This window comes from Lingula anatina, chromosome 1, assembly GCF_051362555.1.
Source record: "Lingula anatina isolate TDL-2025a chromosome 1, LinAna3.0, whole genome shotgun sequence".
Lineage (NCBI taxonomy): Eukaryota > Metazoa > Brachiopoda > Lingulata > Lingulida > Lingulidae > Lingula > Lingula anatina.
Genome location: NC_141767.1, coordinates 20809017 through 20834282, shown reverse-complemented (window position 1 = coordinate 20834282; position 25266 = coordinate 20809017). Strand labels below are relative to the sequence as shown.

The following is a 25266-nucleotide window of genomic DNA, read 5'->3' as shown; positions in this document are numbered from 1 at the left end:
GCAATCACGTGTCCACACCGACAACTGTTCAAGGATGAATGTTTAACGTAGACTCGCCTACTACCTTGGATCTGCTTAATTATCTTTGAGTATGGGACGTCACAATTATTTATGAGTGAATACGCCACTTTCCCATTATGTACGGATACTTTAAAACAAACCCAAGGTATAACTTTCACTTATCATATTTGTTACTATTACTGTCGTAAAAAGGCAGAGGTCTTGGTTTAACCAAACCTGAGGCACACAAGCCTGTGATCACACATCTGCAACGACCAGCAGCGAAAATAGATAATTTCCAGTATAACTTTGACAGGTGTGGCAGGAAGGGTAGTCCGCTAGAAACCGTAGCCCATTCCCCATTATTTTTTACAGGTGACATTCGTCCCGTCTGCTAGCCCTCATACTTCGACTAACATTTACTAATCATATGAGACCCCGGGCATCAATTTCTTAGACCACCATTCCTATCATACCTGACCAAGTAGTTTGAGTTTTTCTACGATACGGTAACAAGTTGACTTCATGCTCCTAAATAAGGGTTTATTCGCCGAGGTCGGCACTAAATCCAAAACACAATAAGCATGGTATAGTACTATATTTGTTGGTCGTAATTTTAAAGTACATGGTGTATATGTAGCTTGTTTTATTGTTGATGATGATGATTTTTTTATTTGCGGAGCAAAGGAATTGTTTTTTTTTATGATAAACTGTGATGGTCCATTTTGAAAAAAATCCTTGATTTATACCGATTTGAACACGACCCAGCATTGACAGTTTTTTAATGCGCATCAAAGCTAAAGCCATGCCTGTAAACTTCGTGTAGTAAAAGAGAGCATTATATGATATCTTATGCAGATGTTTTTTTTTTTTTTTTTTTTTTTTTTTTTTTTTGTAGCTGTAGTAGAAAAATGGAAAACATCGTTTCTAGGACAAAAATTCAAGCTCTGCCTTTGCAATCAAAGTAAACGGTTTTTCTTTTCATTGAAAAAAATACGTCAAAGTGTTCGTGTTAACAGCACCGGATAAAAGGACTGAAAAGTGGTATATTTCTCAAAATGCGTCGGGACTCACCAGCACGTCGTCTCCAATCAAAGGTATTCTGCCATAGGTATGTTTGCCATGCTATTTAAAATGACTTACATCCATTTCCGTCTTTTTAATTTCTGTAGAGTATTTACTCTAGCGTACTTCACTGTTATATAACGGACTCAACAAACTTCGTGACCAACGAAGTGTAAGGGGCAATGCCACAGCAATGAAATAATATGGAGTTATACATTAACGATGATTTCCAATACCGTGTAATCTGTCTCTACGTCTTGTTTCCGCTGTCACATCCGTAGGGTGAGAGTTTAGGCCAGATTTTAGCTTCAAGACAAACTCCAAAACTGCGTATAAATACTGTGGTCTTCGTTTACAACATGCAGCCCACAGTGTAAATAGATCGATAAATGTCCAGCGCGGAAAAGATCGGATATCAGTGCACATTAAATATTTCGTCGGTCATTACAGTTTAGTAGGTACCGAGTGAGGGCTGAACAAGAAAATTGTTCATGTATGTAAAAAAATGGAGTCTGCACATGATAGATTCTGCAGTTTGCTATTTGTCATGGCGATTTGTATTTTTTATTGTGGCGCAATGTAAGTAAGACGCACAATACACATGATGATTAGTTTAACATTTACAGGATTGGAAAAATATAATCGAAACGTCAAGTATGTGGGGGTGATGGGGTTTGGGGCGAGTGTCGAGGGTTCGTATGGTCTTTCAAATATCTAATGACTCAGATTAAGAAATACACATTTAAGTATTTTGTTTTAATTTCAATTTATTTGCCTATGAAACACTAAACACATAGGTTATTTATTAAATCTCTCATTTAAAATCTGTCCGTAACTGTAGACAAACAAATGCGGTTGGTAATGGCACTGAATACGAGGAGAGGATCGCCTTCCTTGACCATCTCCTACAGTTGCAGTATGACAAGCGCATCAGACCTCACTTCAGACAAGGTAAATGCAAAATATGTGATAATTATTAGAATATTAGTTTTACATTATATGACTATAAATAATAAAAAACGATCTGCGTTTAAATGTTCTGTTAAACATTTTGTTGACATTGCTCGTATTGGGATAGCTACAAAGGGGGGAATAAAGCAAATAAACTATAGAGCAACTGTTTATAAACTGTGTGGTTTTAACCAGGGAAACCGACAGTGGTGAAAGTTGACGTTTTGTTTAGTGCTATAACAGATGTGGATGATGCTTCAATGGTAAGTTAAAGTAATAAACTTTGAGAATTAATCCTAGAAAGTGGTGTTCAAAAAATGTTAATGGAACGAAGCAAATGTATTCTTGTTTCTTTTCTTGAGCAATAACATTTTTTGCAAAGGTGAAAATGTTTTGCAATTTTTTCAATTTATTAAAGTCCACTTTAAGGGGACTTAAGCTCAGAGATTGTGATCGTTCATTTATTTATTCTGCACTTGTTTGAAATTTAAAAATTATTCAATTAATTGATTATGTGCCAGAGACTATTTACAACACAGGCATAAAATTTTCTAATAGACATTTTTCTAGACTCTAAGATTTTTAACAAAATAGACATCCCAAGCGTCAAAAAGAAGTAAGAATTCTCATCACGTCAGAAGAAATAACGATTTCAATTTTTTTTTGTAGGACTTTACCGTCAACTTTTTTCTACGACAGAGATGGGATGAGCCACGCTTGGCTTTTAACTCTACAAGCACCAGTATGATGACTTTATCTGAAGTACTTAAACAGTATATATGGGTGCCAGACTTGTACTTTGCCAACGAGAAGACATCGTTTTTTCATATCATCACAACTCCAAACGTAATGATCAGAATCTCCCCGCAGGGACAAATACTGTATTCTCAAAGGTAAATCTTGATTTGTTTTCTGAAACAGCATGAAAAAATAATCAGGACCCTTTGTGATTTTCATCCCTTTCTGCGACCAAACAAGACATGCCAATTAGAATGATTTCGTGACTGCTCGAATTCTATAGCCAAGTGAGAAAATATCGAACGTCTCCTCTCGTGCTTTTGAAATGTATTTGTTGGAATACCATTTGCATTTCATGAACCTAATTAAACTACGTAAACCCCCCATGGCCAACAATACTTCACCAAGAAAACATTAATGTGCAACTTGTAATGATTCACCCTTTGTTGAAACTGATACTGAAAATGGACAATGTTGAACAATAAGTTCAATATATCTGTTAATTGAAGAAACTGCGCACGGTTGACAGAATTTGTTAATAAAGTGATAATCAGAATTGAATATTATTATATAAACTAACACTACCAGTGCGACATCAACATAATGTTACTTAATTGAACCCTGATCGCTCACGTTTACAATACCTTATTTTCCCGTCCACATATGTTTAATATTGCTTGCTCGAGTATCCTGTCAAGTAGGAAGAAGTGATACTGCCTAGTACTGAAGATGACCAATTCACAAAAGATGCATTATAAACATATTGCTGGACTTGAAAACGTTTATATTGATTATGCACTCAATACTACAGACGAAGCTATTACTGATATGAACTCGAGTTTGCATTTTTCACGATGCCTTTTTTGAGGAATCATTGGTGGAGTGTGAGATTTCACACTTAAATTAAAACTTGAATCTATCCACTTATTAAAAAAAGATGAAAGGATAAAACCACATTTTTTTCATAACTTTCCTTAAAAACGTTAACATCAAATCAATACTTTAGTTTATACTTTCAGTTTTATAAATTACGAATTTTAGGTTGTCAGCAACCCTCAACTGTGAATTTCACCTCTTGAGGTTTCCAATGGATGATCAAACATGTCGAATACAGATGGAAAGCTGTAAGTCGAATATTTTGTCATATTGGAAAATCGACCCTTCTGAAAAGATAGGAAAGATAATCTTCAGTTCCTTTCTTCTTGTCATTTTTTGTACAATATTTCTTAATAAAGATAAAATCACCGACCAGGCAAATATTTTTTTATATATTTAATTTGACACTTCATGAGACAATCTCATTTCGGTTAACTTGACACCTTGGTGGTTTAAAATTCAGATGCTCATTCAACAGACGACTTAATATTCGAGTGGCTGAACGTAGAATTCAATTCGAATATTGATGAGACCCTTCCAGAATTTGAAGTTACCAATATCACCAGTGGAGATTGCACTGCGGTTTATTCTACAGGTAATGTGTAGTTTTTTCAGAAAATAATTTAATCAAGTGTCGATTTACTGAGATGATGAATGGTTTTGTGAGCCATCTGAAAAAGAGAAGGTTGACTATTGGAACAAAAATTCCTGTAGCAGTTGTTAACACAGTGGACAGGCCTCAGATCTGTCACACGTCTGTAGTTTGTCACCTGCAGGTGTTGTTTAATTTTTTCTTCATGTTTTCGACGCTCGGAGAAATGATACTGTTTTTGTGATTTTTGTAAGTTCAAACGTAATGAGGTAATTTTCTGAAAACCAAAATGCTCATGATTACCATTGTTAAAAGACAATGCAAAAGTAGATGTCATTGGTGCCCTTAACTTGACATTTCTCTGGGATTTATCTAATCATACTACAATAGCATCTACTCATAGCATCTATTCACCAGTACAAGAAAGACTAGTTTTAATATGATAACTCCACTGCTAATTTGACCATTTCCAGGAGCTTTCACCTGCTTGTATCTAGACATTCATTTGTCAAGGGACCTGGGTTTCTACCTTCTCAGCGTCTATCTGCCCAGCACAGTCACTGTTGTTCTGGCATTTGTCAACTTTCTGATCGATGCGACAGCGGTGCCCGCCAGAACAACCGTTGGTATCGTCACAATCCTCTCACTGACCACTCAGAGTGTCACGGTTCAAGATCGTCTGCCTAAGGTAGTGGTTATGTACTGCCCTTTGTAAATCAAGCAGAATTAGGAATTTTAGAATTCAGTTTTAGAGAATATTTGTTTATATGGCCCCTTGGAATTTTTTTCACATCTCCGATAGTAGCCATTTGATGGATTCAGCACAAATTTAGATAAAGAGGCATCTAGTTTTGGTTTTTGATGGGTGAAGTTTTTTTCACTAACAGGACGATCATCTGATTTATAATAAACATATTATAAGACTGTTGGAATTTAACTTTAAATAGTCTATCTGAACATGAAAATAACCATCACCGTTTAGCCCAAAACTTTGAATTCGTTAATCGGATATCTGTATTTTCATTTTTATCTTTTCGAAAGGTCTCCTATATTAAAGCTATAGACGTTTGGCTAGCGGCTTGTTTAGTTTTTGTCGTTGGTTCAATGCTGGAGTATGCAGTTGTGAACGTGTTGCTGCAGAAGGACGCCCGGGAGAAAAAGATTGCACTTGAACCACGGCAGACTCTCCAGGAGAAACAAAATGCTAACTGGCAAACGGTAAATATGCACATCAGCGCTCAATAGTAGCATAAACACTCACTTGCACAGATAAAATTCATATTAAGAGTAACCCTAAACCAATTTCCATACATACATTTATATAAATAAAGCTTTTTGTTTTTGAATTTAATAAATCGGTCCTGATCTTGACAAACAGTATTTCAAACGAGGTTATCTGATTTCCCAAGTAAAATTTACAATATTGCCATTTTTGTCTTTCAGCTTGTCAACAAAATGAATATCGAATCCAGGCCAGAATCAAGCAGTTCAACCACTTCTTTAAAAGACTGGAACACGTGCACCAATTGGCTGTCCGCAGTACGCTGTGGAAAGCACAAAAGCAAATTATATGTTGCAGAAAAGATTGATTATTATTCAAGATATGTGTTTACAGGGGGATTTCTCATTTTTAACTTGATCTACTGGGTGGTGTACTTTGAGTTATTTTGATCGCGATCCCTGTTACCGCCAAGCCATTGATTTTGTATTGATTCATGACAGTGGAAGCAATTATCATACGTACACGAAAAAAGCTTCTTCAATTTAATTGTAACTGTTTTGCATTTACCTTATATATTAAGACTGTTGTTCAAATGGATTTCCTGTATACAATTGAAATGAATCCTAGTTATATAACTTTCATCATGCTAAATGTAGTGTTGTATAATCGTACCAGTTAATAGTACAGTAACCGTGTAATACCCATGATATGAATTAAGAGAAATCTGGAAACGTGGTTACAAAATCAATTCTCCCATTCAAGGTCCAATGAAACTAGCGACCAAAAACGTAACGCGTTTTGTGAGCCACGGATACTCTAGTTTACCATAACATATTGAGGATCAATAACTTTTGGAGAAATTGTAGCATTCTTTATTCCGTGTATATATCTTAACGACTTCGTATCCAAATGCAATGTGCATTCAAAACAAATATCTATTATGACAGTAAACATTTACCTAAGGGTTCATGTTCAGATGCGACTTACATTTAAGCAGGGACTGGTCGCAAACACATCATTTTATGGAAGTAATGGCTATTATAACTACTATTATCTCAGTTTTGTTGGTCTTTGTTGCTACAGGGACGTTATTTGTGGCAAATGGGTGAGTATCACTAGTGGGGCTAGCGTTTTTCATGAGAGCTTTTGATATGACTAGTGTTGATTAAGTTATGATTAGCAGTGATATGATTAATTTTTGTGTGTGTGTGTGTGTGTGATTAAAGCATGTTAGGATAATACAGCTGTCAAAATCAAGTCTTTGATTAAAAAGCGCGACTGAAACAACCATTCCCAAAGTTTGGTGTTCTTAGAAATAATCTTATCTATGAGGCTTCTTAACAACGCATCTTCGTAACCTTACGTGATAACTGAATTTCGCCGAATGTTACTTCGATGGCCGTATCTCTTAGAACGGAAAAGTTGGGTGCAATGAAAAATTATAGTAAGAGCAGAATGTTTGGAAATATGGTTGGATTTGGTCTTAGCAGGATTAACTTTAATACACCGGCGTACTTTGAAGAGGTAAGGTTTTCTTTCCTCCTTTTCTGTAAGTAATAAAATACAAGATTAAAGTTTCATGCATCGTTTTTCATTTGCTATAATGACATGGAAAGCCGTTCCTAGGAATTTCTTTCCAAATTTGGAAATAAGAGCGACTTTTTATTTGTGGGAAATGTTTGTACACAAAAGACGGACTATACAGAGGCTTTAAAGTGAAACATTTGTTCATTTTCCCTTTTTTTAAAATTGAATCACGAAGTTTTTTCTCGAAAACAAACTATTTAATGGCAGTGGAGGATAAAATTCCCAAAACTTTTTAAAAACACTGTATGAACTATGCACGCCGACGGAATACACAACTTTGCGAATCTTGAGTCACAATATGCATGTGCAAAAGAAATTTAACACACTGATATCATCACATTCTCATTCCAGAACGGCGACAAATTCCAGTCAAGATGAATTCCGAGAGATGCAAGAGTTCCTGAATTTTCTTTCTGCGTTACAATACGACACAAGAATACGACCTGGCCTGGACACAGGTGAGGTGGTTTTGTGGCATGTCGACGGCTGCTATCTCTCCTTGGTCCAATTAGTGCGGATCAGTTGTGTAACGTGACAGAGAGTCCCCCTTGACAAAGAGTCCGCTTCCCATTCATTTGTACAGGTGAGCCTCGCCCTAAATTTTGACCCGCTTAGGTCAGACTAACCCTAACCATTACAATTATATGGAGAGCGGACTTTCTGTCACACGGACTCTTAGTTCCGTGACACAAGCACAACCTATCTTAGAGTTCTGTTGTAATTCTGCGAGCAGCGACACACGTAAAACTATTTAGAGTTACCGTTCATACATTCCTGTCATCCAATTAAATGGTAACAGAATGGTTTATTCTATACATGCAGTAATGTGGAACGCCTTTGTCATCCGTGTATCCACCATTCTTCATGGTCATTCTAGGAAACGTTCGTAGACAAAGCAAATACTCTTTACAAAATTAAATCTGAATTATTTAAAGGAAAATTGATCATTTTATACGTTAAATGGTAAAGAAAGCGAACCCCGAGGTTTATATACACTTAAAGGCAACATAATATTATTTGTTTGTTAACGTGACACGTGATATAAATAGGCCTATACAAATCACCCGGCCTCATGGGCCTACAAGTCACCGAACTTTGTGCATATATCAGAAACAAAGTAATAAGCCAAACTGATTAAGTGCAGAAATAATGGTGACCTAGTATCAAATCGATAATGTAGCCGGTGCAACAGAGAGTATCCGAGAAATTATTCCAATCACAGGGGCAGTATTCCCATTGAATTATATTTCATTAATGCAAAATACATTGCATCTCTCCAAATTTCTCTCTCTAAATATATAGGGAGTCATTTTTTGGATTTATCAATGGACATCCAACCAACTCCAAACAGTTAAAGGATTCCTATAAACATGTTGCTGGTGCACACTTGGCTGAAGCACTGGTATGGACCAAAACTAATTATGGGTCATTTTTTATGCAAGGGTGTATGCTTCTGCGGGAATTGACAGTCATCTTGGATTTATCAAGTTTCCCAATTTTGACAAAGTGACAACCGAGCCAAATTTGTCCTGGGGCACCACAGTCCCTTGAATAAAGAGAAATAATATTTCACAGGAAGTTTATAGGTTCATGTATTGGAGGCAGTGGGATGACTACTGGGCTATAATGGAATTAGTTATTCGGTGGATTCCTTGCGCACACGACCGTGCTGTAGCTTGTCATTCTCTTTTCTGCTACTGTATGTCTAAATACCGGAACGGGCGTGTGTGACGGCTATATTTATCTGTATGGATGAATTTGACCATATTCAAATGAATCGTTTGCGTCACACACGAATGCGTTAAAAGGAAGTGAAATTCCGAGTGCTACACAGTAATTGTCTGATACCCCTTGCCGGCGCATTAGTCTGACTCTTGGATAAGCTGGTGAGTAGCATTCAAACATCCGCCCCATAACTATCGATGCTTTTGTATCGACCCTCTACTTTTTACACTGAGAGTTCAACAATACTTTCTATCTAATTGGGTATCTTAAAGCTCTTTCAGTTCAAATTGTGCACGTTGTTTTTGCATAGTGGGTGTGATAGACCATAAGTAATTGATATGAATGTGCTTTGCTGATCAAACTTTGCCATGCTCTTAACTGTTGTGCATTTATCAAAGAAAGCTTTAATTGATCGAAATAGCCTCAAAGGGCACCATGGCATTCCCTGACATCTTTTTCAAATTACTGAAAGGTGACTGCCAAAGGTCGTGAGAATATAATCCTTTATGACTGGGTATCTTTTGCAAAGTTATTTGAAAAGAACGAAATATATAGTCTCAACAGACATCCAGGTATTTCCTGATATCGTTTTTCAATATACTAAGAGGTGTTTGCGAAATGCTACAAGAATATAGTGCATTATACTTAGGATCATTTGAAAAGGGCGTATAAATGATGAAAATAGTCTCAAAAGGGACCAGGGTATTTCCTGATCTCATTTTTATACACTGCGAAGTGGCAATAGAGTAAAATGCTTTGAATTTAACTTTTCTTTCTTTTTAAAGGTAAGCCAACTCTTGTGAACGTCAGCATGCATTTCAATTTCATCGCTGATTTAAGTGATGTTTCAATGGTATGTACACAATCTGACACAAACGGATATGTTTTTACTTCTTAATTCTCGAAATAACACCATGTGTTAATATTTACTTTAAAAGAATGATCATGACAGAGATTGATATATTTACTGCATAAAAGATTTTAGAGGTGGTATCCAATTCTAGCGAAAGAGTTTCTTGTCGCCCATGCAAAAAAGAGAACGGGTAATTTATAATGCAAGTGTTAGTGGTAGTAGTAGAAATAAAAGTACCAACAGGAGGAGGAGTTGTAATAGTATCAACTTTTTCAAAAAAGCTAGTGAAAACGTGCTGATGGACGACGGTGCAGATATCCAATAAAATATAATCGTATTACTGGCAGTACTTGTGCAATAAATGACAAAAACAATCAAATGAATTAGTGGAATGATGCATGGTTTTTTGACACATCATTGACTCATAAATACTGTATGTCTATTCTTATGTTACATCACAGGATTTTACAATCAACATATTTTTACGGCAAAATTGGAATGATCCACGACTTGCGTTTGCTGGAAACACCAGCGGTTTGGACTCTGTGACTCTCGGGGATTCAACCCGCAATGATATATGGGTGCCAGATCTATATTTTATGAATGAGAAAAACTCCAGGTTTCACACAGTTACCACCCCCAATAGAATGATCATCATTTCTGCTAACGGAGATATAATGTATTCGCAGAGGTAAGTCATTTTTCATTAAGTGCCAATACGCCTTCTGCTCATTAAGTGGCAATACAGCTTCTGCAGTAAAAACTGAAGTAAAAGTTTTGCAATTTACTTTTATTATTACATGGTGCAATCTTGATGCTAAATATAATATTTGGCCTTTACATTCAAGTAACGAGTGTGTCGTGTGTGTGTGTGTGTGTGTGTGTTTGTGTGTGTGTGTGTGGGGGGTAGCATGTAGCAAGTTTGCGGGCGTCGAAAACGAATGTCTCCCGATTATATTTGCGAAGTAGGTTCATTCGTTGTAACCTTGGGTGCTTTTGCAACATATAAGTGTGTTTAAAATTTATCGTTGGTGGGTTCAGCTCCCCCCAGTATCACATATTTTTGGCCTTGTTTTTTAGGCTAACGGAGACTCTCAGCTGCGCCTTTAATTTAGCGAACTTTCCTATGGACAATCAAGCTTGCAGAATAAACGTTGAAAGTTGTAAGTTAATGTTTATTAAGAATTTATTTAGTTGATTTAGTTGATATTGTTGTAGATGCACGTTTGTATACACTTTGAATGAATGCTAATAACTTGTGTTTTTTATTACCTCCACTATGTATAAATTTTTTTTTTTTAAATTTAGCTTTGGCGATAGTTTTTCACATACAATATATTCCACAAAAATAATGCCTATTCGTAATACATCGTAAAATGTGGTTTGAAATAAATGAACTGATATTTACTTTCTTTTTTTCCTTTTGTTTTCTTATAAAGATGCTTACAACATCAATAATCTGGTACTATCCTGGAAGGAAACTGACCCCTTATCTTTTGCCAAAGACGCGGGAAGAAATTTAGCCGATTTCACACTAATGGGAACAACCACCGGTGACTGCAGCACGATTTATCCATCAGGTATTTTGTTTGAATACTGTAGCTGCAGATCTTCCGCGAGCGACATAGGTGTGGTCTTGTGGTTCTGTACGAAAGAGACTCCTTCAGTAATCAATTATTTTGTTCAACATCGGTTTTATTTCTGAACATGACGTCACACTTAACCTGCTACACACTCCGGCTGGTAGTTAAACCGAAAATGAGCGTAAATGAAGAGCGCACCACCAGTGAAGACATTGCTGTATATTTGTTTTTAATATTCTTCAACTTAAATCATGCATTTAGTAATTTATTATTTTTTGTATGTACTATAAATCAGTATATACTTTATATATATTGATTTACGGTATTTATATATATGACATGCAGTCTATTGAGCTATGTATTTTTCCGCATGAGAGTAAGATGTAAATACCTTACGGATTTTAGGCGGGTACACCTGCATTTATGCCGAAATGTCCTTTCGCAGAGACTTGAACTATTATCTAATCCAAGTGTATGCGCCTAGTGTAGTCGTTGTGCTCCTGTCCTTCGTCAACTTTTGGATAGACCCTACAGCTGTGCCCGCCCGCACCACCATTGGGATCATCACCATCCTGACCATTAGTACACAGAGTGTCTCGGTGCAGTCGGGGCTGCCCAGGGTAGGGTTGCTTATATATATATATATATATATATATATATATATATATATTGCTGTTTATCAGCATTAAAGATGTACGCAAGCAGGTTTCCTTACTCTCAGTATCATAGACGAATCAGTTACTGGATGATATTGACTCGTATTTATGAGAATGCAAGGTGCATAACTGAGAGATAGAGAGAGAGAGGGAAGAGATGTTTATTTCAAATAATATGGTAAAAAAGCTCATTGTAGAATTAATATACTTATTATACATTAAATTATACATGCATCAAAATCGATATTTCACTTAGTACGTTTTAATTGAAAGGTATCTTACGTCAAAGCCATAGACGTGTGGAACTCCGTGTGCTTGGTATTCGTAATGGCGTCCATGTTGGAATACGCCGTTGTCAACTTTCTCTTGAGAAGAAAAAAGGCAGAAGACGTAAAGGGATTGGCTAAACCAGATGAGGTAGGCGGTGCACAGTGGGTAGTGATAAGGTGTTAGTGTCCACGAAAGGTAAAAAGTGATCCGGAGAGAGATAAGATGTTCATTGAGGCAGATGATAGAGCTATAACATATTAAATTATACCAGCAAAGACATTAAGATCATATTTTTTTAATCCGTCTGATTTCAGGCCAGTGAGCTGCCAGGCCATTCTTCCACACCGTCAGAGTCGTCATGGGTCGGTGTGAAAACATCACCGCTGATCCACTGCGCCAAAAGGACGCCCGCAGAAATGGTCGATTATACATCGCGGTACCTCTTCATCTCTGCATTCCTTTTGTTTAACACTGTATATTGGTCTGTCTACCTGCCTTCGTATTAAGCATGCACGACCAATGGTTCCACGAGGGAGAAAGTGTCGAAGAGGGTTTTCGGTCTAACTTCTATATCAGGCAACTTACATTAAATGGATATAAAAAATACAGTAAGTAAAAAGAAAGTTAAGAGGTACAGAGACAAATTTTTTCAGCACCCGAATGTTATCAAATATGAACACCTCTTCACATAATTTTTATTACTTTCGCCACATTTTTTTTTTTTTTTGCATCTAATGTATAAAGCGTATGAGAATAAAATTATATATATATTTTTTTAACCGACTCTATGAAGGAACGCCTATACTGGGGAAAAAAGAACTCGGTCTATTAAGATACTGTTTACCTTTAAAGAGAGCCAACGAAAACCCTATTTCACCTTCTGATAAATAAACCGATGGGTTTTGACATCATTATATGTACCCATGGGTTTGGAAGCTACTCTGAGAATACAGTGTATCTGTTGAACTGTAAAATAAAACATGGTTTATCTGTAATTTTTTTGTGTCGCGAAATATAATGGGCTACTCTATTTTTTGTATTCTGAACATATTTTTTCATCTGTTTCGTTTTAGTTCTGTACTTACAATCCAATGCACTGATTTTCAGGACGCTATAAAAACAATATACAGTCTCAAATCAAAAACAGAAAATTCATAATACCTGTTCGTTGTTTCAGTCGATCAAATGAAACAATACTGGTCTTCCAGAGACATCAATACATTTTAGTTGTGTTTATTTAAAGGAAGGTCCTCCCAAAGGCCAAATAAAAAACCCTGGATGAAGCAGCATTCTATAATCCACTTGAAAAGACAATATTTCTTTAAATCACTTTGAATAGGAGCGTACGTCGGCAATTATTGACATATGTGGTCAGAATCAATCATCCTAATTTTTGTTGTGATGTAGATTTAAAGTACAGCCCTTTCCCACACTACTACTTACTTGAATAGTTAAACACGATTCTTCTTTTCCGTTTAGCAATTATAGATCTACTGTTATAATTAGCAGATGTAAACAGACTTGTTCTATGCAAACAAGGAAGAACAAAGAAATCCACATAAATATATCTATTTACAACAAGTTATATATACTATGCTGTGAATAAAATGTTGATATTTGACAAGAAGGTATTTTTTCCGAACACAGCATTTATTTCTATATATTAGAAGTAAGTAATCAATCTTAACACAAAAGACAAGTAAAAAAAAAAAAAAAAAAAAAAAGCAAATTACGATATTGAAGAAAGCAATGTGTTCATCCCTGACGCTATGCAAGCTTTCTCTAACTACATAATTAAAACAATATGTAAAGTGTTTTATTCTTTCCATGAAACAATAATCAAATACCAAAAAGCTGCTTTAACTAAGAACATAAGAATAAAATAATTACAAGCATGTACTTCTGGAATATTAAAGATTCTGATTGACAAACGTCTGTTATTTCAAATCAACACTTTCTAGTGATAAACAATTGTAGGCTAATGTTGTTAACAAATGTAAAATACTGGAAAAATAGATTTCAATTCAATTCAAATTTCGAAGCAACAAAAGCGTATTATACAAATATCATCTTAAATCTGTCATCCTTATTAACAAAATTAGCTTTGCAGTGGAATGCATATTCAATACGTTTCTCAGTACAATAAAGATCCATTTTTTTCAGCAGTCACTTCATTGATTAATATATCGTCAAAATTTGTCTTAAGTATGACAAGGTAAATGAATTCAGAAACAATTATGTACTTACATCTTAATTCATTGAATCTCTCTCACACACACACACACACACACACACACACACACATCGAAAACACACACACATCGAATACACACACCAACAGAAGGAGGAAAAAAATAATTTTAATTTATTATTCTGTATATATTAAGTTTCGAGTAATGAAATCACACATAAAGCCCCAATTTAATGTCATATATATAATTTTTATTGAATTATTTCTGCATGTCAGCTCGATGTATTACGCATGATCAAAGCAACAGTTGAGCGTGTGTGTGTTTTAAACAAAACGTTGTCGTCCCAACCTCTATTCTTCTTTCATTCGCTCCTGTCGCTCATTGTAAACTTGTAGGTAGTCAAAAATCTGGAATAATAAAAAATCATATCTACCAAACCGCATACATTGAATTAAAAACATTTGTTTGCTTTGTGTAAATTTACCCGGGGTTGGGAGTAAATTGGTGTAGGGCAGTCTTTGGAAAGTCGGAGTCACATTACTAGAACCTGGGATGGGTCTTAATATTATTTTACCCAAACGCAGGACTTTTATATCTTTATCTTGACCCCGAACTAACCAATATACATTTGTATTCTTTGATTTAACCTAGTTTTTTCTTTCTCAAGAACCTTTGTCACTGGATACCCGCACAGTATATTACTTTTCATGGAGCAGACGTAATGCTGCGCCATGCACGTGGATTTACACCCCTTTATATACTTGTCCAAATCATTCACTTCCTTTAATGTCCTTTCCAAATATTCGTATTTAATACATATCCAAAACATATTTACTTGGAAACATACGTAAATGTTTGAGAAATGTTAAAAAAAAAATTGGCCTCGAAAAAGAAAACGACTACCGTTTAATAGTATGTACATGAGGGTAGAGAAAGAGGTCCTAAAGCACGACAGCATGTTGAAAGTATTTCACACGATATAACGGTTGATGACAGATCTCTACTGTCAAAACCTACCATTATCCTCCACTGGTTAAACATACGCATGAAGTCCTGGGTAGGCAGAGCTGCGTCTTTGAGTTGTTCCATGACGTCAAACACTTCCCGTCTCTTCGCAGTCAATTCTGAAGGAATTATTGACAAATTAAGTTTACATATTATGAACTCAAAACTCGATACAAATCTATTTATGTAATTCATTAACATACTGGACATTTTGTTGCTATTAAGCAAAACATTTGTTCTGTGTCTTTTCAGACATGAACAACACATTGAAAACATGCAAACATGGGACGTAATTAAAATACAAGCGTAAAGACAACTGATTTAAACACAGATGTTTACATAGTGAAACTTCCAACGCAGTTTGACATAAAAATAAAGAAAAACGAAAGCACCTTCATTCAGCTGCTGGATAGTTGGAGTGGTGGTAGACGGTGTCAGTACCGTTGTCGTTGACTCCGTTTCTGATGAAGTCGTTGTCGAAGTCTCTGTTGTCGTCGTTGTCGAAGTCTCCGTCGTCGTCGTTGTCAAAGTCTCCGTTGTCGTCGTCGTTGTCGGGGTCGTTGTTGACGTCGTTGTTGACGTGGATGACGTCGATCTTGTTACAGTGATATGAACGGTAAACTGTCCATCTGTTCCATTCAGTGTTAAAACGTATGACGGTGTCGTTTCTCTATCCAACCGTAATTCCAACACGAGGTGACCTGTAGGAGGAATGACCCATAAAACAATCAACAGTGGCTAAATATTCTTACAAAAAAATGGATGACAGGAAAACCATCTACATTAAAAGTTTCATTTATATAATTCAATTCATCAATATTATCCCGATACCTGCAGGTTGGCATCTTTCTAATTCCAACATTTGCGAAAGCGTGACTTGATTGCAACCAACTGAATAAATATCTTATCAGTAGCTGGGGAACAATCAGTAGAAAAGATAATTGAATTCCAGCAGGTGGTTGTACTTACCATGCACCTCGACAGAAAATTTCCCTTCCGCATTTCCGTCCACTATTGTATAGACAACACTGAGACCAACCTGGGTTACATTTAAGTGTAGAATGGTGGATCCGGGCAATGTGTCTTCAGATACCTATAAGATAAAAATTGATCCAAACTTTAAGGCCAATATTTAAGTCTTCCTTGACCCACAATAAGTAAGTAGTGTTAAATTAAGTATTGCGCCTACTTTGTAACAAGGATTTAGTCTTAAGAGATTCATTTTCCCATCCTAAGAAAGATAACTGCTTATAAGCATATGCCTCAAGTCACTACTCATTTTTAAGACAGTCCTGTAATATGTGAAATCGTCCCCAGGACCAAGTTCCTGACGTGTTAACTGCGAAACTATAACGTAATGTCTAATAATCTATCCGTTTACTGGGTCAAACACTTTTAAACGACGAAGAGGCCAAATTATCATAAGTTGCAAAGAAATGAAATAAATCAATCCACCACCAATATCTCAGATTACTCTACTTCAACAGAGGGCCTTGTTGGGTGATACGTGCATATGTGCTTTTCCTACTGACAGATCTTAAGTTAGGTTTTCTTACCTCAATTGAATAGTTTGTACGTGGAGTCTCAGCCCCAATCAACGTGATTCTTGCTACTGCAGCTGAAGTTTGTGGCGGGGTACCCAGGTCTGTAGCGACAACCGTAAGGGTTTCGGTCCTCTCTCCAACAACGTTCCGGCCTGCAGGCAGTATGCGGATTACTCCCATTATGCTGTCGATCTCAAAATAATCATTTGGGGAGGACTCTAAGCCGTATCGTACAACACCATTGGCATCAATATCTGCATCAACGGCTTTCACGGTGAGGATTGCGTCTGAACCGTCAGGGAGGTCAGCCAGGTTTACAGTTTCATTATAGGAGGGAGCAGTGAAGACCGGGGCGTTGTCGTTGACATCGAGGACCTGTACTTCCAGGTCCATGGTGGAACTTCGTGGGGGAACACCTACATAAAATATCAAATTTGCAATGAACAAGTGTGAAAGAACCAAAATGAATATTTCAGAACCAAATCACCAGGTAACAATGACAAAGGGACATAACGCATATCCTTTATGTCAATCAAAGGCATTTCAAGATGGTTCTGCACTCACTTAAAAACAATGATTAGTGTGCCATTAATATTAAGTACTTTCACACTACCATATACGGAGTGCACGTGTATGTTTTGTGTGGATATTACCATCGTCCTTTGCAACTACTGCCATTCTGTAAAGGCCAGTCATCTCCCTGTCCAGTGATTTGGTTGTATATATCTGGCCGTCGGAAGAGATGAAGAAAGCATTTTCTGCTGATTGTATCAACGTGAATTTGATAGTCTGATCAGTGTCATTGTCCTGAACTTTAAACTGAAAGATGGAGGAAAATACCGTTTTATTGAGTGTTATTGGTATTAAACAAAACAGGCTGCTTGACCGAGCAGGGCGTGGGATATTTGGGGATAAAATTTATCATAGCTCCGTTCCTCTCTCTCCAAACTAAACGTTCTGTATCAGTTCACATCACCTTACGCATTAAAATTACAAAACAGGTATTAAGCTCGAACTGATGTTACTGAACAGAACAAAAAAGCTCACCTCTCTTAGGAAAGTATTCCCGGGCAGTTTTTCAAATATGCGAGACACCAGTTCGGTCTCCTGAAATTCTGGAGTAAACTCATTGACATCTCCAACTGTGATGAAGACGGGTACAGCTGAGGTAAGGATATTTTGCCCGTTGATGCCACTGTCACTTGCCACGACTGTCAAATTATACATAGGTCTGCTTTCTCTGTCTAAACTTCCTTGGACAGTGATTTGGCCTTGAAAATAAAATAAAATTGAATTACATTATAACCATTACTTCTGGTTCTAGAAATTTCTTCAATTCTTAGATAAATATTTTGTATCTGCTATCCACAAAAAGGGATCGGTGAAGGAGCTTATCGTAGTGTCCGTATCATAAAATGACCGCCATTTTTCTTCCTTTCAACAGAGTGTCAGCAATCAATTAACATCAGACCCATTTGCCCTTCTAAGGCTATTGATTAAAATACCAAATACTTAATTTTAATTTAATTTTAATACTTAAAAGTATGTTCTTTAGTATAAATGCTAGGTCTAATTCCGAAAAAAAAAACTCTTAATTGCACCAACCCCTTGTTTCGATATAAAGACATAGGGTGATTGACGTATTAAGTGTATAAGGCAGAATTACATACTGTTGTTAAAAATAAATGCATATGGAACATCCAGTACTACATATTTTCCATATAATGTTGTATAAACTTAACTGTGTCAAGTGGAATGAAAACTTACCTGAAACGGCGTCAATTGTGAATGCACTCCCAACATTACCATCAGCTATAGAATACGTCACTACGCTGCTGTCTTGATCAGTTGCAACTACCGTCTCTACAACTACCCCTGGGGCAGAGTTTTCGAGTACCTGTAATATATTAAGTGTTATGATTAATTGTAACATCAATATTGGTAAATCTTGACTCTCCACTTACATTCTAACTCGGTCTCATGTCTAGAGAAGGTAGGCTTTTGTTGTATCTGTTTTATAACGAACTATTTCTTTATTTTTACATTAAGGAGGGCGGAAGTTAGCGTAAATAGTACTGAGGTATTAAGTTAAGATTGACACAACTTAGTACAATTTTCTGATAAAAGAATATAATTGATTACCATCGTTTCATATTTGGTTTTGTTAAAAACGGGAGCAAAGGTGTTGGACGTTGCAACTTGCAGGTTGACACTGGCCGTGACATTATGCACGCCGTCTGTTACCAAAACGTCGACAGTAAACGATGTCTGGGCCGCGGCCAATGGCTTTATTAGACGAATAGCCCCAGTCTCAGCGTTGATGGCGAACTTTCGGGAACCATCATTCGACAAAGAATATCGAAGCATTCCTAAAAGCATAGTACAAAATTGATATTGATAATGGGACTATAATAATCATACAAGTATGGTTCATTCTATGATAACACATTTATTCCTCATATACACATTGACGGTACCAGTAAAAGTACTCTGTGGCATATCACGTGCAAAAAGTTTTACCTTAGATATTCCTTAAACGAGACTTCACTTTAAGATTATAAGACATGAACATAATTCGTTGTCGATCATCTAGAAAAACGTAATATAAACCTGTGATGTCAGCATCGGTTGCCTGGACTGTGGTTACTTCAGTGTTAACGGGCGTGTCTGGTGCCAAGGTCACCGGGTCGGCTGGCGGCGTAATGACAGGTGGGTTGTCATTCACATCTTCTACTGTCACCGTGATCTGTGCCAAACCCGTCATCTGAGGAACCCCGGCATCCAAAGCAACCATATTAAAAACATACGATCCCTTGGTTTCCCTGTCCAACAAACCCGTGGTCCGGACACTTATGTTGGGTCCATCAAAACTGACTTCGAATGGAAGGTCAGATCCCATTAACGTTACAATCGAGATCCGACCATTTTCGCCAGAATCTGCATCAAAAGCGACCGTGAGAACGACATTCGTTCCCATCTCAGAGTCCTCGGGGATAGTCACGTCGTATGCATTGTCAACGAACGCGGGTGCGTTGTCGTTCACATCAGTAACATTTACCGACACCGTCGTGGTGCCAGTTAGACTTCCAGTCGGTGGGTTGCCGTTGTCCTTTGCAAGAACGGTAAACTCGTACAACTTGGCCTTTTCGTAGTCCAAAAGACCAGTTGTTCTCAGGGCTCCACTGGTTGTGTTCACTTCGAAAGGAACGTTTTGGTTTGGACCCAGCATATATGTGACCGTCTGTGAGGTGTCGTGGTCTGATGCTGACACAAAGCCAACCACCGTGCCTATAATCGCAGCTTCTGTTATCGAGAAACTGTTGACGTCAGCATCAAATACAGGGGCGTTGCGATTAACAGGTGTTACTTTAATGGTCACAAGTGCGAGCACTGGGCTGCGCCTCGAGGGAATTCCACGATCTTCAGCAAATATCTCCAACAAATAAGGCGACAAAGAGGTGTTTAACGAAGATGCCACCCGTAATTCGCCAGTGTCGGGATCAATTTCGAATGTTCCATCTGGATTGATTATGCCGTATGTAAGTTGGCCATTGGAACCGCTATCTCGGTCTGTAGCAAATACTTGAACAAAGGAATATGATACTGGCGCATCAACCTCTAAGTTAGTTGAATATTGAGTAGGGTTGAATACAGGGTAGTCGTCATTGACATCGATAACATGGGCATCCACGGACAGAGTTCCAGTTTTTTGTGGCTCCCCTCCGTCCGTTGCTAGAATACGGAATGAAATGATGTCCTCCATTTCTCTATCCAGATCTCCTGACACCCTGATTTCCCCGCTTTGATCGTTTACGCTGAAAGGCACACTACCGGTACTCTGTAAGTGGTATGAAACCATGTTCTCAGGGGGAGTATCGTTATCCATGGCCATAGCAGTGTAAATAAGAGTGTCAGTTGGTGTCCCTTCAGTAACATTCAGTGATATGTATGTCGGGTCAAACTTTGGAGCAAAGATATTTTTTCTTGCCAGTTTGACGGTGTACATGTACATGTGCACGCCGGTTGTATTTTCATAAAAATCTACAATCTGTAGTAACGAATTGTCGTTTATTTTGCCAATCCACATATTGTAGTCAGGTAATATTGTTTTTCCATCGGAACGAGTAACAGAGTCGACATCTAGTGATAAATCTTCACTGAATTCAGTTCTGGCATAAATCCAACCGCTGCTGTCCGACTTCACTGTTAACTGTAAAAAGATAGATTATATTAACAACAGATTGTTTAATTAAGATTACGTGCATTACCTGGTTTATTTCATATCAAAAAGTGAGCGTTAACAGGCCTACTGTATACATGTCTATATGTTTTCACTTGCCAAGAAGAATTTAAAAAATCAGATAAATAATTTCTGATCTTCATTAAGAAATATGCCAATGAACACAGAGTAATTTTTCTTAAGGAGTTTAAAAGCTTTTAATGCCATTGCAGTACCTTTATTTCTTTGCCACCATTAAACTGAATATGAGTTATGTTTGCAGATGACACAGGGTATGGGTTGTTTCCGTCGTGACTGGTGTATATAAAATTGGGAAGTAAATCCAAACTCATGTCTGGCACGACCAAGAAGTCCGGAATGCCGTCGTCTGGTTCCACACGAACGACATGTAGAAGCTCGTGAAATTCAACGGAATCTAAAACTGATAACTGAGGGTCTCCTAAAAACAAATTAATATTTCACATTCAATTTGAGTGGACATACATTTTTGTGAGTCGAAATTCTGTGAGGTTGGCGGTTAAATTTCACGAAGCGAGTAAAGCAGCGAGAAGGCCGCAGGAGATTGAAAGATGTAACAGAGGGAGAGATGGAGAAATAGTGAATAAATAATATGAAAGAAAAAAAGGTTTTGTACTTTCTACCTCGGGTAGCAACAAAAACAGAAGTCAATACCATCGTCATAATTGTACTGCCCTTTCTGTAAATGTTAGACATTTCTGCTTATGAATAAATAACATGGGATATACCTATTTCAACCCACAATATCTATTCAGAATACACACTTATATTTATCAATAATATCAAAAACAGTATAAAATCTTAAGATATTACCTAATGGATTGATATTCTCGAACGTCGCCGAATAATTAGAAAATCTTCCTGGTAGCGATGACGTCATCATCCATCTCGCCATTTTTGTAGTATTTGGTAGTATGTCTCCAAAATTCACAGTCAAGGACGTCGAAATCGGTTCTGCCCCCAGCTGAGCGCCAATGATTTTGAAACTGATAAGTAGTCCCTTCTCGTTATCAATAATTTCAGGCTGAGCTGACGTGATCTGCATTTGGTTTGCGGAACCATACCCTGTATTTGAAACCAATACCCCCAGCGAGAACGGGACCGATGGTTCAACAACATCTAGAAAAATTCAACAAAAGTGTCTTATTAACCTACTATGCAAGGCTTACGGTGAATATATTTGTAAAATGTACTTGCGGAAAAAAGCGACAGATGAGAGGAGTTCTCATTTTCTAAAGCTGCATTTTGAAAGTCTTTCAGTTTTTTTTTGTACTCATCTTAGCCAATGCAATTACGCCAATTTCCGCAATGGCTTTCAGCTGCCAATCCTCTTCATACTGCTGCTCAACTGACACGTCACTAAAATAATAAACATCTGCCGCCTCTACAATGTAAAAATGATTTTGTATACACCAGGTACCTGTTGTGAATGGATCGTCCCCTAGGACATACTTTTCCAAGAAGTAGTTAATGTGAAGGCGTGGGTCTGGTTTAACGGTCACGGTGTCAGGGAAAAGAGGAACTGTGATTTCTTCTCCGTTAAGTGTATAAAATAGTTTCCCTCCTGCAAGATAAGTAAGGGCTAAATATTGAACATCCTACCACCAATTATACCAATGAAATGTAAAATAGATGCGAGTATCCAATCAAAGCATTTTTACAAGTGAAAAATGTTTAAAATACTGTAAATACTCTATTAATTCTATTCTAAACTCGGATTTTTTTCAAACAAATATTAGTCATTGATTTCCACCATAATGCATTTACTTTCGAAAGCACCGGATGCCACTATCAATACTTACAAACTGTAAACTACTATTAAACACAAATCATTGATTAATTTAATGTACCCATGTCATATTGAGTGTCCTCTTGAGGTGCCGCCTCACTGTAAGGTACTATAAGCCAGATAGAGCTTCCCTCTTGTTTTGGAGTAAGGGTACCATTTCCAGACACGTCCGTTAATCCGGATAGCTTGGGCTGACCTGAGTATAAAATATAATATGTGATCCAAACTGGTCTTTTTTTTAAAAAGAACAACCACAGGGAAGTTCGGTAAAACGACCCCGTTTTTCTGTTTGTTAATCCTGCATACGAAAAAAAAAAGTTGGCATAATTTTTAAATATAAGTTCAACTGTGACCATATCTGTCTGAAAAAGACGTTTTTAAGTATCATGACATAAACAGAATTAATCGGCATCTAAATTGACGGGCTTTTATTTAATTACATATAACATGAGCATTTTGGCCATAAGAGATTACTGGATATCATTATTCTTACAAAAAAAAAAAAAATGCATTACCTATCGAAAACAATTCGGTTGCTCTTTCGCCAGTTTCACTCCGAGTGATTATTATTTCAACTCTAATCTTCTCCAAAGTATTTGTCTCGCCATTTTCAATTTCCAGTGTCGCTTCAAACGCATCTCTTGTGAGAACCAATTCCTGCACGATCTGGATCCGAACTTTGGCACAGACACCCCTGCCCTATAAAAATACACATGTTCATAAATATGTTGCAGCTTAAAAACATGTAATACACTTGATTATACCCGTTTTGTTTGATACTTAAAAACCTGTAACCATAGAGAAAGATCATCATATTCGAATAAACATTTTGACAGAAACAACATTTTCCAACTGTGAAAACATTGGGGAAATGTAAAAAAAAGAAATGGTTACCGTCTTTGCGTCTAAAAACTGCTGATTCGCTTCATTGTGCCAATCAAAAATGGTTTGCGCCCCCGCCTAGAGTAAAAATAAAACTGTCTATTGATCTATTTTTCGCCAATGAAACATATGTGTCTTATAACATTAGGATTCAATGCGCACATTTTGTAAAAAAAAAAATGAAATAAAAAAATATAATAAAAATAAAAAAAACACTAGATGGAGTCCTTAGTGCAAATCTCTGCAGGCTTGTTTCCTCTCGTTATGAAATCTAAATTTACTACAGTATTTGCGACAAACATTGTACACCCTTTTAATATCATTGATATGTAACACAGCTTTAATACATTTTTTATCTCTCAAGATATTCTTTAAAAACGTGTTAAGGAAAAAGTAGTAATCAAACTACCCATTTGAACTAACATCTTTTGCGGTCCGTGTATCGTTGGTGATTCTGTTCATACGTTCTAACGCCTTGTTATAACTGATGACTCCTTGCCCTTCAAGTATTCCATTTTCCCAGTTAGTCAAGGAATTATTTAGCCTCGTGACAAACTTTTCCATCATGACTTCAGACATGTTTGTTGGATTAGTTCCTCGAACGGAATCTAGTTCAGCTCTAGTTATCAGATGGCCGCCGTCACTGTCGTCTGCCAGCAGAGGTCGGAGTTGATTTTTCCACCACACGTTGGCGTCCACAAATTGCCTTAAATGATATACAAATGCGTATTTAGATATAGAGAAAAAAAGGTTTCTAAAACGATGGAAATTGAAAAGAACATATGGCAGATAACAGAAAGCCATTTGCCAATTGCACGTGAGCGCTATGCATTTAAAATCTAGAAAAATCCTGATATATTATATAAAATATAAGTGAAATAATTTTCTCCTTTAAAGATATACTTACCACTGTTCTGGTTCATCAACGAACATGAGCATCAACTGAACCAGATTCTGGAGCGACTGAACCCTGTAGGCTAAGATGGGAGCGACCTCTTCTTTTGTAAGTAAACTTATTGCCCTCCGTCTTCTTTCATATGACACTGACGGTAAACATGCGTCTCCAATCGTTTCTATACACCTGATTGATGATAAATAATATCAAGTTCAAAATCGACCCGAATTTTAAACAGATTCTTATCTGAATCTCATATAGCTATGTGTAAAAATCACAATCTCCTATAAATATATATGATGTCAATCTTATCAGCATATAGAGCTTCCTTTTAGCCCCTGCGTCAATACATTTCTGCGCTGACTTTTTGGATGCAATTGCGCACGTACTGCTAGGCTGGTAATTGTCTCACCATTATATACAATCAATTACCAGCCTAGCAGTAATTGTCTCACCATTATATACAGACAATAACCAGCCTAGAAGTAATTGTCTCACCATTATATACAGACAATCGTATCTGCCGACGCGATTTAAAACGTCCTTTTCCGCTTAACTTGGCAAAGTTAAGCATAACGTTTTC

At 37.0% G+C, this 25266-nt stretch overlaps 3 protein-coding genes across 5 annotated transcripts in view; 2 read left to right on the top strand and 1 right to left on the bottom strand.

Moving 5' to 3' along the window:
- Positions 1–27: 27 nt before the first annotated feature.
- Positions 28–7022, top strand: LOC106176342 (glycine receptor subunit alpha-2). 2 transcript variants are annotated; one of them, XM_013558682.2, is made up of 10 exons: positions 41–166; positions 899–1111; positions 1907–2016; positions 2212–2279; positions 2686–2909; positions 3796–3878; positions 4094–4225; positions 4696–4910; positions 5264–5440; positions 5666–7022. In XM_013558682.2, exons 2-10 carry the CDS (start codon positions 1059–1061, stop codon positions 5891–5893), a joined length of 1290 nt encoding a protein of 429 aa, XP_013414136.2. In that variant the 5' UTR covers positions 41–166; positions 899–1058; the 3' UTR covers positions 5894–7022. The 2 variants fall into 2 exon arrangements, with proteins under 2 accessions (XP_086859886.1, XP_013414136.2); XM_087003760.1 differs by lacking the exon at positions 899–1111 and having other exon boundaries at positions 28–166; positions 5666–6502.
- On the top strand, positions 6387–13173 carry LOC106176348 (glycine receptor subunit alpha-2). The gene is made up of 9 exons (XM_013558687.3): positions 6387–6549; positions 7383–7489; positions 9542–9609; positions 10071–10300; positions 10690–10772; positions 11049–11189; positions 11598–11812; positions 12122–12265; positions 12433–13173. Exons 1-9 carry the CDS (start codon positions 6413–6415, stop codon positions 12622–12624), a joined length of 1317 nt encoding a protein of 438 aa, XP_013414141.2. The 5' UTR covers positions 6387–6412; the 3' UTR covers positions 12625–13173.
- Positions 13174–13671: 498 nt separating this feature from the next.
- Positions 13672–25266, bottom strand: part of LOC106176357 (uncharacterized) — a 48275-nt gene continuing 36680 nt past the window's right edge. For both annotated transcript variants that reach the window (XM_087003697.1, XM_087003700.1), the window contains 18 exons: positions 24696–24869; positions 24212–24494; positions 23801–23866; positions 23422–23605; positions 22968–23102; positions 22538–22681; positions 21931–22236; positions 21315–21538; positions 19470–21069; positions 19002–19228; positions 18627–18756; positions 17907–18130; positions 17513–17678; positions 16872–17275; positions 16285–16408; positions 15708–16016; positions 15328–15434; positions 13672–14717 (listed from right to left, as the gene is read on the bottom strand). In XM_087003697.1, coding sequence (XP_086859823.1) covers positions 14661–14717; positions 15328–15434; positions 15708–16016; positions 16285–16408; positions 16872–17275; positions 17513–17678; positions 17907–18130; positions 18627–18756; positions 19002–19228; positions 19470–21069; positions 21315–21538; positions 21931–22236; positions 22538–22681; positions 22968–23102; positions 23422–23605; positions 23801–23866; positions 24212–24494; positions 24696–24869 — 4864 coding nt within the window. In that variant the 3' untranslated portion in view covers positions 13672–14660. The remainder of the gene's footprint in view (positions 14718–15327; positions 15435–15707; positions 16017–16284; positions 16409–16871; positions 17276–17512; positions 17679–17906; positions 18131–18626; positions 18757–19001; positions 19229–19469; positions 21070–21314; positions 21539–21930; positions 22237–22537; positions 22682–22967; positions 23103–23421; positions 23606–23800; positions 23867–24211; positions 24495–24695; positions 24870–25266) is intronic.

Bases quoted from the DNA above. Each gene is read 5' to 3' on its own strand.
- LOC106176342 (XM_013558682.2), top strand. From the start codon at position 1,059: ATGCGTCGGGACTCACCAGCACGTCGTCTCCAATCAAAGGTATTCTGC. The intron at 2,017-2,211 runs GTAAATGCAAAA...GGTTTTAACCAG, and splicing joins CAGACCTCACTTCAGACAAG to GGAAACCGACAGTGGTGAAA. The intron at 3,879-4,093 runs GTAAGTCGAATA...TTTAAAATTCAG, and splicing joins TCGAATACAGATGGAAAGCT to ATGCTCATTCAACAGACGAC.
- LOC106176348 (XM_013558687.3), top strand. From the start codon at position 6,413: ATGTTCAGATGCGACTTACATTTAAGCAGGGACTGGTCGCAAACACAT. The intron at 6,550-7,382 runs GTGAGTATCACT...TTCTCATTCCAG, and splicing joins ACGTTATTTGTGGCAAATGG to AACGGCGACAAATTCCAGTC. The intron at 11,813-12,121 runs GTAGGGTTGCTT...TTTAATTGAAAG, and splicing joins TGCAGTCGGGGCTGCCCAGG to GTATCTTACGTCAAAGCCAT.